This window comes from Esox lucius, chromosome 18 (genome assembly GCF_011004845.1).
Source record: "Esox lucius isolate fEsoLuc1 chromosome 18, fEsoLuc1.pri, whole genome shotgun sequence".
Lineage (NCBI taxonomy): Eukaryota > Metazoa > Chordata > Actinopteri > Esociformes > Esocidae > Esox > Esox lucius.
In genome coordinates this window covers 10798462-10814676 of record NC_047586.1, presented here as the reverse complement: position 1 = coordinate 10814676, position 16215 = coordinate 10798462, and the positions used below count along the sequence as shown (strand labels likewise).

Sequence of the window (16215 nt, the reverse complement as noted above, 5' to 3'; positions counted from 1 at the left end):
GCACTTGAAATTCATAAGCAGTGTCTTGTCGGGGCGTAGAACCATCAGGAGTCTTAGTGAGATGCTCGGTAAGGTTGCTTGGTGAACAACCACCGCTGCTTCAGTCTCAAAACACGGACGGGTAGACGAAGGCAGCAGCTGAACCAAGGATTTGGAAAATAAATGCCCATACTTTGAGGCAGTATTATGTCACGGGACCTATCCAATATGCAGATGGCACTCCCTACCTAATTAAGTTAATTTGTAGATAGATAAGATCATAATGTACAACAATACAAATGTTAAATACACATTTGAATTGCAATAGATAAAAATATAACCTTCTAATGCAAATTATAGTCTTAAAAGTCATACATTAACAAGCCATCTTACTTAGGTCTTCAGTCATTTGTTTACATAAGGAAATGGAAGCTACCTCCTTTACATTTAAAGCAGGTGAAGTATTCCAGAGCTGAGGGGGGGCTCATACGAGAAGGTTCAGGCTGTCATGCATACAAATCCACTGTTATTACTCTATTCAAGTGTATAGCGGCTGAGCACTCAGAAGGTAATTCCAATGGTCACGGACCATTTCAGCGGTTATAATCTGTGATGCAGAGCTGGCTCTTTCCTTAAGGAGGCTGTGGTTTTCTAATCCTCCCAGCCTGCCAGAGAGGCCTTCTGCTGGGCTGGGACCAGGGACCAGCCCTGGTTGGGCATTATCAGTATGATTTTTCTGAAGTTACTGTATCATGGACCTCGTCTTAGTGTCACTGTTTCAATTACCACAACCCAAAGTCTTTTGGTTCCCCTCGCTCTTCTCCTTTAATCCACCCCAGGGATGACCCCAAAACAAACATCCATGCACTCACTCCCGCTACCGTATGCATGTATACAAGACATACCTTAACGTCTCGGTCCACTTGAGCTCCAGCTCCAGCGCCATTTTATCCATCTTGAGCTTCTCCTCCTCTTTAGTTGTGATGAGTTTAGCATCATGCTGCTTCTTCTGGGCCTCCATTTCTCCCTGACAGGGATGGGAGACAGTAGAAGAGGATTACTGATACAGCGTTACCTCCCATGACCATCACCTCCTAGCAAGCCCTACAAAACAAAACGAGTGAGGTCAGAAGGTCAGGTGGTTGGGTTCCCTGGACGTCGTTAGGAGATCCCCTGTTCGCAAGGTTTGGGGGGTGAAGCCGGACAGGACTGAGCTCACATAGCCATATCAAGCAGTAACCTGGGGGGGGCAGCGCTCTGTGGCATCAGTCAGGAGTGGCGAGGTTAAAGCCCACTGCCATCCATTCTCATTTGTGACAGAGTGCTGTTCAACATCTCCCCTGACATTAAGACTAAAGTCTGTTTCATTACGCCGGGCCAGAGGACAGGAGACACAGAGACAGGGAGAGAGGAACCTCAGCAGGTCATGGAAGAGCCAGTCTGAAGGGCAGCCTTCTAATGAAGTGACAACGGGATACGGGCTCCTTAAAGACCAGGACAGAATTCAGAATGTGAGCCTGATTAGGTATGCCAATCTAAAAACCTGCTTGGCTTATTCAGAAATTAGAATCTGGAACAAAGCAGGTGGAAGTGAATGATTTGGTACAGGAATAGGCTAAAGGCTATCACTTCAGTACAGAAAATATTACCCCTCATGAATTAAGCTAAAGATTTTGTTGGTAAATTTTTGGTAGTTCACTAAGAACATAAGCCAAGATGGTGCTGAAACAGCAGGATGTTGGGATCAATCCCGTGTTGTGCCAGAATACTATATAAGCACCAGCGTTGGTGACTTAGTGAAAACAGACCCAGGCAGAAGAGCAACTGGGGAAAGGAAATATTTTGGGTTTGTGATGGAATATCTAATGACTCGTAGGTGATGACAACTAAGGACCTAGAGGATTCTGTTTGGTGGTTGTGTGTGTTTGTGAGTGAGTGAGAGAAAGTGAGTCTGTGAAAGGGTGTGTGTTTGTGAAAAAGAGAGAGCGAGTGTGTGAAAGAGGGAGAGAGAGTAGTGTTTTCACCTGCAGTGCGGTCAACAGGTTGCTGGTCTCTCTCAGCCTGGCCCTGGTAGCGTCCAGCTCCTCCAGGAGTTTGTCCTGGGCCTCCTTCAGGTTGGAGATGTGTCCCTCGGCAGCACCAATACCCTGCTCGCCCTCCTTTACCAGAGCCTGCAGGCGCAACACCTACACAGAGGACAGACAGCTAGCTGGAACATACATCTCACATCAGAGAGGCTTTAAACTGCTGTTGGAGTTACCTACTTGTAAAACACATTCCCAATTAGCATCAGTAATTCTAATTACACGTGCCTGACCACAATATACGGTCAAAGTAAGAGACTGACTGACCTCCTGATTGGCTTCCTCGAGTTTGGCAGTGAGCTCCTCCCTCAGGCAGTCCAATTGTTGTCTAAGATGTTTCTTCTGCTCCTCCAAGGACAGCCTCTCTCTCTCAAACTGCTGCTCCATTTCCTGTGAACAAACCACCAAGTCTCTGTTATAATATCTGCACAATAACTATTAGAAGGATAATTCTAGGCTTTTTATTCAGAGGTGACTGCTGAAATAGAATTTAGAGGAAAATCAACGCCAGTGTAAAAGTACTGAAAGGTAATAATAAGATGGTTGACCAAATTACATTGAAACACTACGTTCCGACTGCATAGTCTTCCGACCGCATTGTTCAAATGCGCACGTGTGCACATGGTGTACCAAACACAAGTGACACATAAATGTTGTTACCATGGGCCTGTGGGTGATATACAGCTGGGAGAATATATGACATGAGTGAATGAATTATATATGCAACGTCAGACCACTAAAGATGGCAGGAGGATGTCTGCACAGCAAATGAATGATGTAGTTCACTGATAAAGGCCATGTCACTTTCTGGAATCTTTAGAATTGCCATCACAGAGTGAATATAGCCTTCAGACATCTTTGGTATGGATTGGATTTCTAGTCAAGATTCCCTCTCATTGCAGGATATTGGTTCCAGTGGATGACACCCCAGAGACAATATAATCAGTAGATATGACCCCAGCTGCGCTGGCCAACTGGAGATAGCAGGAATGAGCATGGCATTTTCAGCTCCTTTCATGGAAATAACTGCACCAAAGATATTCTAATGAAAATATCAAGCGCTGTGCCTTAATGTCAGCACTGAGCATTAACCTGTGGATGAGAGATTGTTTAAAATCATTCATAATCGGCCTATAGCTGGCTACATCTTTTAAAAAACAGAATACTGGATCACTATCAATCTTATCAACACCCTGACCTGTATAGCACTGGAAATCAAATGACAAATACATTTTAAAATATCATTAAGACGACATGGAATTACTAGGTAAATTCCCTAGGTAACTTTGGTTTTCGTTTTTACGACTAACAAAAATGGAAAAGTAATACTGCATCCTACATAGGCTAATTTGGAATATATGATTAAACAGCAGAGTTGTCAAAATGATTCACTAAATAAGACCGACTGAATCATTTCTATTTTCTCCTTATTCAGAGAGGACTGCTCTCTGCCCACGTGGTAGACGTGTGGTTGGATGGAAAACTATTTATCGCTCTGCTCTGACTCTGCACACACACACACACACACACGCAAATGGGAGCTCATCTATGTTTCATGACAACATTGAACCACAACTAGAGTCAAGACATTATGCCTTTAATCTTATTAGCATTCTCCTCTGTGTTTTCCTCCCTGGATGTCAAATTAAGGGTTGCGTGTGTGTAGGCTTTGAAGAAGTCTTTGAGATCACCTTTCACATCCTTTTGCATAGTGCCTACTGTACTTTTTTAAACTTCTAAAAGTTTAAAAATTCTTTCTGCTGCAGTTCTTCCACCAGTCACCACCCATCTCACCAAAGGTCCTTCCCACACTTTGGTGGTGATGCCAGCCAGGAAGGTGACTCATGAGAAAGTAATGGGACGGGAGAGTGACAAAATGACTGTCCTCCCGCTCCTCTTTCAGTGCGCGGTACGCACAGGGGAGAAGACAGAGAGCCCGGGGGAGTTCGCCCAAAATAGGACGTCAGCCGCCGCATCGACTTGTCAGGTTGCTCTTTACAACTCTGTGACTCATCGCTGCACAAACATAGGCTCTCTTCTTCATTATTTATCTGCTCCGCTTCCTGTTTTTTCTACTGCTCCCCGTTCTGGATTTCCATTTGTGAGAGGAGTGAGGAGTGAGTGAGGAGCAGCGCGGGGAGGAGGTGATAAGCAGCAGCAGAGCGGTGGGGGAGAGACTGCCGAGGCCTCTCCGTCTCTGGCTCTAATCTGATAATATTAAAGCCATTCCATTTTTTTTTTCCAGGGACCTCCACCGTTGTCCCGACAAAGTGGAGCGACCAACGTTTTTCTGCCTGAGTTATGGTTCCTGAAAGCGCCCAGTGAAGTGGAGAAATGGGCAATAACTGTCTTCCAGCGCTTTGGGCTTTAGGCAGATTAGACCTGGAGCTCAGATACCAATTTTGAGGTGGAACAAGAAGGGTTGTCACCTCCACCTCCTCCAATTTAAAACAGGAGGGAGAAACACGGGTGCTGCTGGGAAAACGTGTTGACAAAGAAGGATGACCAAGCCGACGTGTTAGATACACCTGTCCACAACGGCAATGTCATCCTTCAAACCGCCTGAGAATAATGGCCAGCCAGGAAATGGCTGCTGGGCACTTCTACGCTGAAAAGGCTTCAACTACAACCAGTGGTTTTAGATTGGCTGGCCCTGGTATAAACGAGATGCTCACTAATTACAGCAGAGTAACCCAATATCTGTCAAAGGACGGGTTTTTAATTACCTAAAGACTAAATACTGCTACCTTACTAGAGAGGGATGAGTTGACTTGAGCCTTTGGCAGCTGACAAACTGAGAAGATAAGAAAAGATGACAGATTGCCTTTTGGTTGACTCAATCGTGCATGTCTTTTGAGTGTTTTATTTTAACTTATGTTATCAGTGGGGAATATCAAAACAGACAGTTTAATCATGTCACTGCAGCAGATGTTTTCAAGCAGATAGAAAATCCTTTCATTATTTAATGGAGTGAGAGCGGGGATTTCTGTGGCGAGGTGCAAAACTGATGTTGAGGAGGCACGTCAGACGTATCCAACACTTCAGCACAGACTGAGAGTGCAGAAAACACAAACACCTTGATACCGCGACGATTAACAATTCAGGCAACATGGACTACTTAAGGTTAGGGGGATGGTTTAGGATAGTGTTTTCCAACTAACACAAACAAACATTACCATTTAACATCAAGCAGACTACCGGCTTGTGCTGGGTTCATCACAGCATTGGCTGTTGAGTGGAATAAGCCGATTTCCAGATCCAATCCCTTCTGGGTCTTTTTATCTATTCTACTTTTCAAGGACCTTGATAAACATCCGATATTGCAGTGTGAAAGATGCAATCCCCTTGCTGCGCGTGTGTGTGTGAATTAGGGGTGGGTATTGGCAAGTACCTTGCGATACGATATATATCACGATACACATTACAATTCAATACATCACGATTCATCACAATGTCACAACTGAATCTCAATACATAATGAAGTGCTAAAGAAAACCTCAAATAATAAGACTATATAATTGAAAGACAATCTCTACCTAATCCCCAAGGGCAACCCCTAATAAAACAAGAAACCAGGGAAGCCTAGTTCAACAGGCCGCAATAGACAGTATTGCCCTCTTGAGATTTGAACCCGGGTTGCCCACGTGAAAGGCTGTGTCGCCAACCACCACACCACAGAGCTCTACGTTTGGGTGCCAGTAGCCTCTTGTGTATATCCAGAACAAACCCTCTTTTGCCATTGGCCGTTTTAAGAGCTAATTGGCCATTCATGAATGATATTGATACAGTTAAACTGACTAACATTTCTTGTTAAGTTTACTTCCACCACAAATAGCGTCTATGAACTGTTAGCTTTTGCCACTGGGCGTTTGAACAGCCTATTAGCCAGTAATAGGCTTACTAGTATCTCCTAACTTCTTGGGAATAATCATAAGAATTGAGCAATTGCTAGCGAGACTGAATATGAACGTTTCCATGCCAGAAACAGTCGCGTATACGGTTTTAGGCTCACTATAATGTAACTACTGTTTGTTGTAGCCAGCAAATGTGTTTGTCTATCCTGACCCAAAACACATGCATGGTGTGTACTTCGAAAATCCAACAGAAACAGTCGCAAAATAACAGTAGATTGTCTTATTTCAGGCTTACTATAATGTAGTCACTGGAGGTTTAAGCCAGCGAAGTTTAGTCTAATTTGACAACACATCAATGTAACTTGGAATAATATAATTTGTTTTTCTCCCATTAATAATCAATAGAAAGAACGAACGTCTAAGTTTGCATAAAACGATATATTGCGACGAGATCGAGCCAGCAGTCAAGGTCCGTACAGTTAATGTGATCATAATATAGTAATCACAAGGCAAATCTCAAGAGATACACATTTCTATAAACGATAAGGGGAATTGTGTGTCTTACATCTTTTGGCAGATGCAGGACATCATCGCAATCAATTGACAACGTCGTCAGCGAAACAACATTTCACTGCTTTTTGGCTAGCTAGATAAAGTGACAGCTTGTTGCAGCACAAATTTATTTTAGTCTGACAGACGAAAAAAACCGGACAATTAGTTGTCTAAGCAATGGCGTTTTCCATATTTGAATGAAATCCGAAGAAACGTGAGAAACAACCAACTAGTCAGCCAGCTACACAGCGACTGCAACGCTTTCCATTACTAGACTGAGCAAGCAACCATTCGAGCTCCACAGCTGATGTGCTTGTCTATCAGGTTATCACGACAGGGTTGCTGTTGTCATCTAAAAGATATTACCAACATTTAACAACATAAAGTACGGACAACACAAAACTTATAGCCACAGTTTATTTCTTACTAACCTCGACATCATTATCGCTTTCAAAACAGCAAGGACGTTTCTAACCCCGTATCACCAAACAACACATAAACAATCTCATGTGAAGAGTAGCGGCCGCGTTGGGTGCTAGCATTTTGAGTAAGGAAATTAATAGAACCAGTCAAATGACAGCATACTTTTCTGGTTTCTTATTAATGACGACATCCATGGGAATACAGTAATAACAGGATTTTATCAGGTAGACTTTGTGATAGATTTTGTGATAAACACACAACAATTACTGTTAAAGAAACACGCCCGTTCAGCGTCCGCTGGAGTAATTCAAAAGACGGATGTCGATAAATAAACATACATTCTAGAGATATCGATAAAGTAGTGTGAAAAAAAGAATCGCGATTTTACAATAAATCGTTGTATTGGCACAGCACTAGTGGAAATAGGAACATTTGTTATCATTGTAGTGGTTAATGAGGTGTGGATGCAGGACGAACAGGTCCTCTCTGCTGCTTCCAGCAACATATAGGACTGTAGCTAAACCAGCAGAGACCATAGCCAATAAAACACAGAACCACCTGGGAAAGAGACCAACAATGCCTGAGATACAGAGAGAGACAGCCTGAGAGCCAGAGCCAGACACACTCAAGGTACAAGCACTGGTGTCTGATACAGATTTGTATGGACAGAGATGACCTAGATGTAGGCAAAACAAGTCCTGAATGATTGACACACAGTAGTGCTGAGAGATGGCAAGGAAGGGTACCCTGATAAAGACAGCTTGGTTCTTGAAACCTTGGTTCCTATAAATGATTGCATTAGAGCCGCTCGAGTGTGCAGCTTTTGGATTACTTTTAAAAGCAAGGAAACCAGATTTTTCGAGGGGGGGGGGGGGGGGGGGGGGGCTGTTGTCAACCAATACAACCAGTCTGTTTCCAACAGTACTTCTGTGATCTGTGTGGGATTGCAGGCAGCACTAGATGGTGCTTAAAGCCCCACCAGTACTGAGCTCTTCAACACCTGTGGGATTGCCTTGACAAGTAGCTGACAAGCTGCAGACCCAAACCGATTCAGCAAAGCCTCAAATTCATGTATGTAAATTACATTGAGGGGCTTGGTGGAAAGATATACTGTTCTCCCAATGGTAATGACTCGTTTTATCTCTCCCACTCACTTTGTTTGCTGTCTCTACAGAGTGGATCAAGCAGGTGGGTTGTCCGTGATTGATACAACCCATTTTAAAACGGACACATACTGGCCAATCCCAAGCACTGAAGACTAGCACTGAAGACTAGGAATGTTTTAAAGAGTTTCTACTCAGCCTTGTTGGGGACTGCGTGTGACCTGTTCATTAACGCGGTTCTGGGAATCACTGAGCACTGCTAATGCAGGTGATAGTGGTTTGGTAATGGTTTGCATAATACTGAAATTACAGAATGTATTAGCATAAACCCAGTCCATTCGCCATTCAAAACAGTAGCCAAATCATAGCGAAACATGGCTTGGAGGTGACGGGACCCTTTCTGCGGTGTGCAACTGTGTATGTAAATCCCATTGGAGTGGCATATGTGCGTGCTTCACTTACGGCCAGTAGCCGGTTCTTCTCCTTCTCAGCGGTGGTCTGTGTGTTCTCCAGGGTCTGCCGGTGTTTTTTCGACAGCTCCTCCAGGGCCCTGGTCTGTGACTCTTTGAAGTGGGCAGCGTCATCCTCATATTTGGCCTGCATGTTCATCATTTCCTTCTCGTACATCTGCTTCTCATCCCGTAGAGTCTACAGTGAACAACACACACACAGCCCTGTTTTCATCTGAGACACTTGTTTGTGGTTTGATTGAAACCCAACTGTGAACAGAATGCTGACTTATTAATAGTCTTATTTCATTGGTCATTTTGAGTGAGCATCTCAGACACACACACACACACACACACAGACACACAGTGACAAAGTCTGTCGGTATCTTGATTCCAAAACAAGTGACAGCCTGAAGATGTTTCAAATCTCTTCTGACACATTGAGATGAGGCTTAAGCAGCCAGCCAAAACGAACAGCGAGAGGGGCCCGCATTATCAGACGAGAGAGAGAGACTGGCTCAGAACGCCGGGAGCCTGTGCATCACAGCACAATGTGCTCATACCTTCCGTCACAGCAGGTTGTCATAGTAACACCTAACTCGAGGCTATGGTAATGACAAACAGATCAGAATTGAGGTTCTGTGGGAACTGGAGAGGTGAGAGCGGCGGTTTTTAGACTACGGCATTGCAGTGAAAGTGGCTGGGGGAATTGTCACCGAGACACAGAGGACATGGCTGAGTGGTGTCAACAGAACACTCTCCGTCATGACAGCATATTGACAAGCAGAAAGGCATATGGTGAAAGCTTCAACTGTTCATTTTACCATAATGTGAATGGAGAATGAATAATAGAGTACGTCTGACATTCACACAAGTATAGTGCGTCTTCTGAGCTACTGTTGGTAAATACTGTGATTATTGAACATTCTTTTTAAAAATGTTGGTCAAATTTGACCCACTGTGCACTTTCATAATCTGTGGTTTTGCGAGTTCAGAAGCAATGCATATTTCAGGGCTATGTAACTCCTAAGAGCAAAGAGCAAGTGAAATGTTAAGTTGTAAAGTCATCTAAAAAGCATGGTGTAGAACAGTGTTTCTCAACCCTGCTCCTGGGCGCCCCCCCAAGCCTGCATGTTTTAGACCTCACCCTGCTCTGTCAAACCTGATTCAAACGATCATCTCATTATCAAGTCCCTCATGAGCTACATCAGATATGTTAGGGCAGGGAGAGATCTAAAACATGTAGGGCAGGGAAGGCGTCCAGGAGCGGGGTTGAGACACACTGGTGTACAGCAAAACAGGGCCTGTAGTGGTTAGTAGATCTAAATAATCTGTGACTAAAAATAAAGTGAGCTGTGACGCAAAATGTCTATGCAAACCGAGTCTAGAACAACTTCTGTTTCCAAAATGCTGAGTGTTGTGAATTAAACATGGAGGAGTGGATTCTGCCACTACAGCAGCTGATGGCCAGTCAAGCCATAAGGACTCAGGAGATCCATTGTACACATTTAAACCTAATACTTTTTTCTTAGAAGACCTGGTGCTGAATAAAGGTGCCTTCAGATCAGCTAGGACAGGCAGAAATACCACTTCCCTCTGCCCCACCGATGGCTCACCTTCTCCAGGGAGAGGATCTGTTGCCTCTGCCGGTCATCCAGGGCTTGGGTCTTGTTCTGCAGGGCGCCTCGTTCCTCCTCCAGACGTACCACTTTGTCTTTCAGACGAGACTTCTCCGACTCCAGGTCCCGTATGGCTGCCTCGTGGGTCATCTGAGTGGCCTGTAGGCTGCCAATGTGACCTGGCGAGGAGAGGGATGGATGGACAGAGAGTGAGCGAGAGAAAGTGACCGAAAGACAAGGTGACAATAGGAAACAGTCCAGCGAGCCAGACGGTGTTATTACAATCGAAGTATCAAATCAGATCACAAGCAAGGCTGCGAATCTACGGCCGGGATTACAGCAGTGCCGACCGGATCCGTGCGGGCCATAAACTTGCCGCAATTCATTTGAACACAGTATTAACATCCTTAGGCACACGAAAAACCATTAAAGCAGGGATCCACTACCTCACCACAAAACAGTTACAGAAATTCAGATAAGCCCAAGAAGCCGGGAGGCTAATACCCTATGTGTTTATACAACCAATTCAAAGCTAAGAGGTTACTGTTCTCAGCAGCAGCACATCGGTTGAGATTCCAAACATGGACAGAGATCTACGTGCAACACAATAGAAAGCCCTGAAACGGCAACAGACACCAAGGGAAATGGTGTTAGCCTCGCTCCCTCATCTCTGTATATCTCTAGTACGGTATGACAGGGTTTTTAACCCCAACAGATCTTTGGTCATGAGGGCCAGGTGAAGGGGCTTCGAAGCAGAGACGAGGCTAGGCTGTACAACACGCTGGACCTCTGTTGCCAGGATACCAGGAGGCAATCTGTCACAGCACAGTGTTCTGCCGAACAGGTGCGCAAGGTAATGCAGGAGCTACAGCTCCTCAGAATTAATTAATCCTCTGTCTGGGTCCTAGTTTACATTCTGCCATTCACTGGCAATGTATCATACCAGCAGTAAGTGACAGATTAGACATTCAGATTAGACAGTTGGCTACACAGTACGTTCCACACTTGAGCAAGAGCATCCGTTGTTTTAAGAGGCTGTAAAAGTGAACTGTTTATTTACATTTTCTCCTAAAAATGTAAATTTGAACTGAAATTCTTTAACTTTTTAACGAGTTGACAGTTGCTGAAACCGCTCCGAATGTTGGTGGAAATCAAGCAGGACCAGGGTTGGCCAGGGTCTGATTATTTACATCACGGTTCAGCAGCTGGACAGGTAGTGTATTACTGAGTTGTCACAGGGAGAGGAAGAGAGGACAGTTTGTTAGTGACATCGGCAGGGAGAGTGAGGCAGGGTCAGTACCGTCAGCAACAGGAGCGGGACGGGTTGCAACTCACTGGCTTTGAGAAGGATCTCTGTGGCCTGCTGCTGCACGCGATCTCTAGTGGCCTCCAGCTCACACTCCGCCTCCTTCTGCCGGATCTCCACGATCTCGGCGTCCTGCTTCACCTCGTCCAGTTGCTTGCACAACTCCTGGGACACAAACAGGGACGGAGGAAACAGGGTTAGGTCACTCTCACCGAACAACACTGTATGAATCTTCTACTCACTACATTTACCACTTCACCGCTCTCTCACCATCGCATTGTTGTTTTCTCATCCCTGCTTTCACTTGCTCGGCTCTGTATAGATGTAGCACGAGTGAGACTAGCCACTCTTCATTCTTAATTGGACGGCTTTTACAGAATCATGCACATTGTCTCCTCCTCCCAGTTTCATTATGGTCAAGAAATAGTCACTCATATTCACATTTGCCCATGGGAACACCTATTTGAAAACAGACTTCTAATGTGTAAATATCTTGACTTGTTTGTAACTTATTGTAAACCCTTTTCAGAAAATAAATCTGTATAGAGGAGTTAATTAAGGGAAATCCATTTCGTTTACAGAGTGGGTATGTGCCTGGAAGTCTTGCCCCAAATGAATGGGAAGATAAGATGGAGTATCTCAGGCTTTAAGGCCTTATGTAGGTTATTTACAGCCCAGCTGTAAGGTAGCGAAAGAAAAATGCATATCTGATAGGGAATGAAAACGTGGTGTGATGTTCTTATCTGACATGATGGGTTTCCTTGATGAACGGGATCCAGGTGAGTGTGTGTGTGTCTGAGAGAGGGAGTGAGTGGGTGAGTGAGTGAGAGAGATACTGTTTAGGGAAAGAGCACAATTTATATATACACAATTGTGGGAGCATGGCAGTTGTGTCCCACCTCCCTTGTGGAGAGGATTTAGCTTCCGTCCCATATTAAATTGCCTGGATGAGCTCCAGGGAGTTCTGCATCCAATCTAAGTATAGGGGGAGTTTTTTACATTCTTAACCAGGCTACTGCTGAACTGTCCGGGAATGAGATTACTACATTTTATACTCCCACACCTGTAGCCAATCTCAAAGCACGACAGAGTCCTAAAACGAGGTAAAAATGTGATTCTTAATATACAACTAAATGAGATAACAAAACAAACCAGGAGCAATTTTGGTTCGGTAGCATCGGAACTACTGGCTGAGGTTATACACATATTCTAGGGCACCATTTGAATATGTAAGGAAAGATATTGTTTTATAGAATGAGATCATTGAACTGGCACAGAGTTCTAATTTATGAGTATGTTTCAGGCCTAGGACTACATCCAAATAAGCATATAGACGTACAGTAAGTCACTACGGACCAATAACTTTCACACCTCTTTAATCCTTTGAATACTTCAAAGTTTGATTCTAATTTATATTTAAAAAATGTAATTATAATTAAATCATAATAGTTTTCAGGATTAACATATTAGACCGTTTCTAGGCTCATTGAAAGATTAGCGATAATTCAACATCAATGGAAGATCAGGGCTTAAAATTAAAACTACTTTTCTTGCCCAGGAGAAGTTTCTAATGAAAAAAAGAGTTTGGCAAAGGAAGAAAATAGTTTTAGGTAAATTACAAAAAAAATCACAGCTTATTTCCAGTCAGAAAGTCAGTAAAGCAAATAGGGTTTGAAGTCATGAAAGGTAGAGTGGGTTGTGGCTCCAGGAGGAAAAGTGTCTCAAAAATTTGTAAAAATAAAATTCAGTTCCGTAAATAATCTTAAGATTTGTAAATGTAAGTAAACACTTGTAAATGTTAAGCAACGGTTGTAAATGTTTTACAGATTTGTGTTTTATTTCTGAAATATGCTTTTACATATTCACAAATTGTATATATATTTATGAAACGTTTACATATTTACAGGTAAGGTCTTTATTGACAACATTTTTTTCACATTAACAAATCCTATTTTTATTTGTAAGTTGTGATGAATATTCGCACAGATTTTCTCTCTATATATATATATTTACGAATATTGAGACATCTAACTCCATATAAATTTTATCAGCATAAGTTATAAAATAAATGATAATTAGCCAATTCAAAACATATCGTTCAGCTTAGTCTGGATAGTAATCTAGACAGTTAGCTATTAATCGTTGTAATGTCTGCCAGCTGGGCTCTCTCTCTCTCCCTTGGAATAAAGAAGCCTTAGAATATGAAAGTTAAGCCAGGTTTAAAAATGTAATCGAGAGATTTTTACTGTTATTGTTGTTGACGAGATGGGAGGCATAGCCTTGTGTTGAGTACATTGTGAGCACATTACACGTACTGTTCAATTACATGGCTACCTAGCAAAAATATCATAATTGGGTTTAGCAATCTAGCTAATCAATCTTGAGTCAAAAAGATATCTGATCAATCTGGATCTTATTTTGACATGCTTCACATCAAAATAACCATAATGCATTAATTTTCAGAAGATGTGCAATGAAATAGTTTCCTTCATGTCTTACTTGGCAAATCGGAGCAAAATAGGCAATCTTTTGTGACTTTTCGTCCATATCACACAGCTCTAGGCAGAGGGTAGCCTATTAATAACGCTTTTATTCAGTGAAGTGATTCATAACTTCATGCTAGCACTGGGTGATAAGGCCTAAAAAACATAGCATGGTATATTTAGAGTTTGGGCATCGAGTGGCCTTTCATTTAATCCCGAAAATACTCCTTGTCAATGACCCTCCAGTATATTGTATGAGCTTTCCTCATACTCACACACCTTTTGTCTAGGTGATGAAAGATGTTGCTCATATTACAACAAATGTCACCTGGAATACTTTGCGGATTACTGTTGTTTTCTGCTCGTGGTCTGACTTTTGGAATTGGAATTTGTCTATGGCAACTATGTTGTTTCTACAATCCATACCACGCACCCCTAACTCATACAACACAACATTCACTCACATACTGCATTAGATAGTGATGGCACAGAACTTACTGACCTTTCAGCAAATGTCAAGCCCTATAGTGTTATCTTTAACTTCGAAGTTCCCTCATCTATCTCTTTGACTTTAATCTCCCTGGAGGCTTTTATTAGCACACAATAGCAACGCTGGGGTATATGCACAGAAAGTCTTACCTTGATGTTGCTCTCGGCGGTGCTGAGCGAGGCCTGTAACTTCTGGGACTTTTCCCTGTGATCCCTGGCCTCCTCCTGAACCCTCTGCAGCTCCGAGCGTAGCTTCCCCAGGGTCTTCTGCAGCGCTGCCTCCTGCATTTGGAACTCCCTCCTCAGCTCGGCCTCAGTCTTCTTCCAGGCCTGCAGGTTGTCCGCCGTGAGCTGCTGCGTGCGCTTCATGGCCTCCAGCTCACGCTCATAGAACGCCTGGGCCTTGTTAAGCTTAGCCTCGTACTCCTCAACCAGTCTCTTCTTATCCCCCTTCAGCTCCTCCACCCGCTCTGTCAGAGACTCCACCTCAGCCTTGTGTAGCTGGCCCAGTTTCTCCTGGTCCTTACTGTAGTTTTGGTTCTGGCTTTGGTGGCTGCGGAGCAACTCTGACACCTCCTGCCGGTGGTTGGCCTTTAGCTCCTCCAGCGCCAGTTTCTTCTCCTGCTCGAACTGGGCCTGCGCCGTGCTGAACGAGCGCAGCTTCTCCTCGAACGAGTGGCGCATCTCCTCCACCTCGCGAGACATGGTGACCACACGCTGCGTGTGCTGGGCCTCCGTGCACAGCTGCATGTCCTCCACGCGCTGCCGGTAGGTCTCGAACTCGGCGAGGGCCTGGCGCTTCATGCGCTCGTGCAGCTCCATGGACTCCTCCAGGGACTGGATGCGTCGCTTCAGGTCCATCTCATCGCTGATCTTGCTCTTGTACTGCATGATCTTCTCCCGTGTCTCAGACAGGATCTGCTGCACCTCCTCCTCATGGGCCTCCTTCAGCGTCTGGATGGCCGCCTCATGCTCGTCGTTCTTGGTGTTCAGGGCGTAGATCACCTGGGGGAGCGACGAAGAGCATCAGTATGATTGTTGAGGAAGGATACAACATCCAGTGACTTGTTCGACCAGCTGCTGGTGATCAAAATGAATGTAAATCTGCATGAAAGTGAGATAAGAGATTTGTGATGTGATGTGTTGTACTCTGACAGAAAGGGAAAGCCCTAAAGGTCTATCATGACATTAAAAGTCTGACTGCAGTGGGAGGAAAAAAACTTGCCTAATTGACAATTGAGTGGCTGACCTTAAAACCACACAATTGAATCCTAAATGAAAGACAGGATGACTACAAAGTGATGCACTCGTGTAAATGAATGCCCTTCGGGAACCATCATGTCAGGATGAAAACAAGAGGAGGATTGTACATTTCCTCAATATGTTGCTATACAACATATTTATTTAAAATAAGTCTTTCTGATGCGCAGTTTCTCATATGTTAACTTTCCCTTTTTTCAGTTTTTGGACACCATGACTGTTAAATCTCCACGGACTCTTTTTAATTTGATTAATCTATTTTCTAGAATTTGGGGATTTCAAAACAGAGTAGAAATTGCAAGAGATCAATAAACCTTTCTGATATTTAAATATTTTTTTACTTCATTTAACACACTGTACCCAAACAAATAAGATGAACATTTTATCAAAGGTATAATTCAAGAAAAACACTAAACCACCAGACATTTATGGTTTCCGTATTTGACCTCTGCTGCTTTGCAATCCTTCAAATCACGTCCTCATCTTTCAAAAGCGATAAGAGACCTGTGCAGCAGGATCATAGCTCAGTCCCCATTATAAACCATATTCATATCTATCCTTCAGATTAAATTATTATGGCCTCAGTGAAATACTTTCTATGGGAATGAAAGGAC

The 16215-nt window shown here is 43.6% G+C and overlaps 1 protein-coding gene across 6 annotated transcripts in view; it reads right to left on the bottom strand.

The window, feature by feature from the left end:
• Positions 1 to 16215, bottom strand: part of fam184a (family with sequence similarity 184 member A) — a 90082-nt gene that overhangs the window by 34057 nt on the left and 39810 nt on the right. For all 6 annotated transcript variants that reach the window (XM_010883014.4, XM_034287860.1, XM_010883017.5 and 3 more), the window contains exons 3-9: positions 14492 to 15346; positions 11399 to 11534; positions 10061 to 10242; positions 8458 to 8643; positions 2331 to 2453; positions 2004 to 2165; positions 885 to 1006 (exon numbers count right to left, since the gene is read on the bottom strand). In XM_010883014.4, the coding sequence (XP_010881316.1) occupies positions 885 to 1006; positions 2004 to 2165; positions 2331 to 2453; positions 8458 to 8643; positions 10061 to 10242; positions 11399 to 11534; positions 14492 to 15346 (1766 nt within the window). The remainder of the gene's footprint in view (positions 1 to 884; positions 1007 to 2003; positions 2166 to 2330; positions 2454 to 8457; positions 8644 to 10060; positions 10243 to 11398; positions 11535 to 14491; positions 15347 to 16215) is intronic.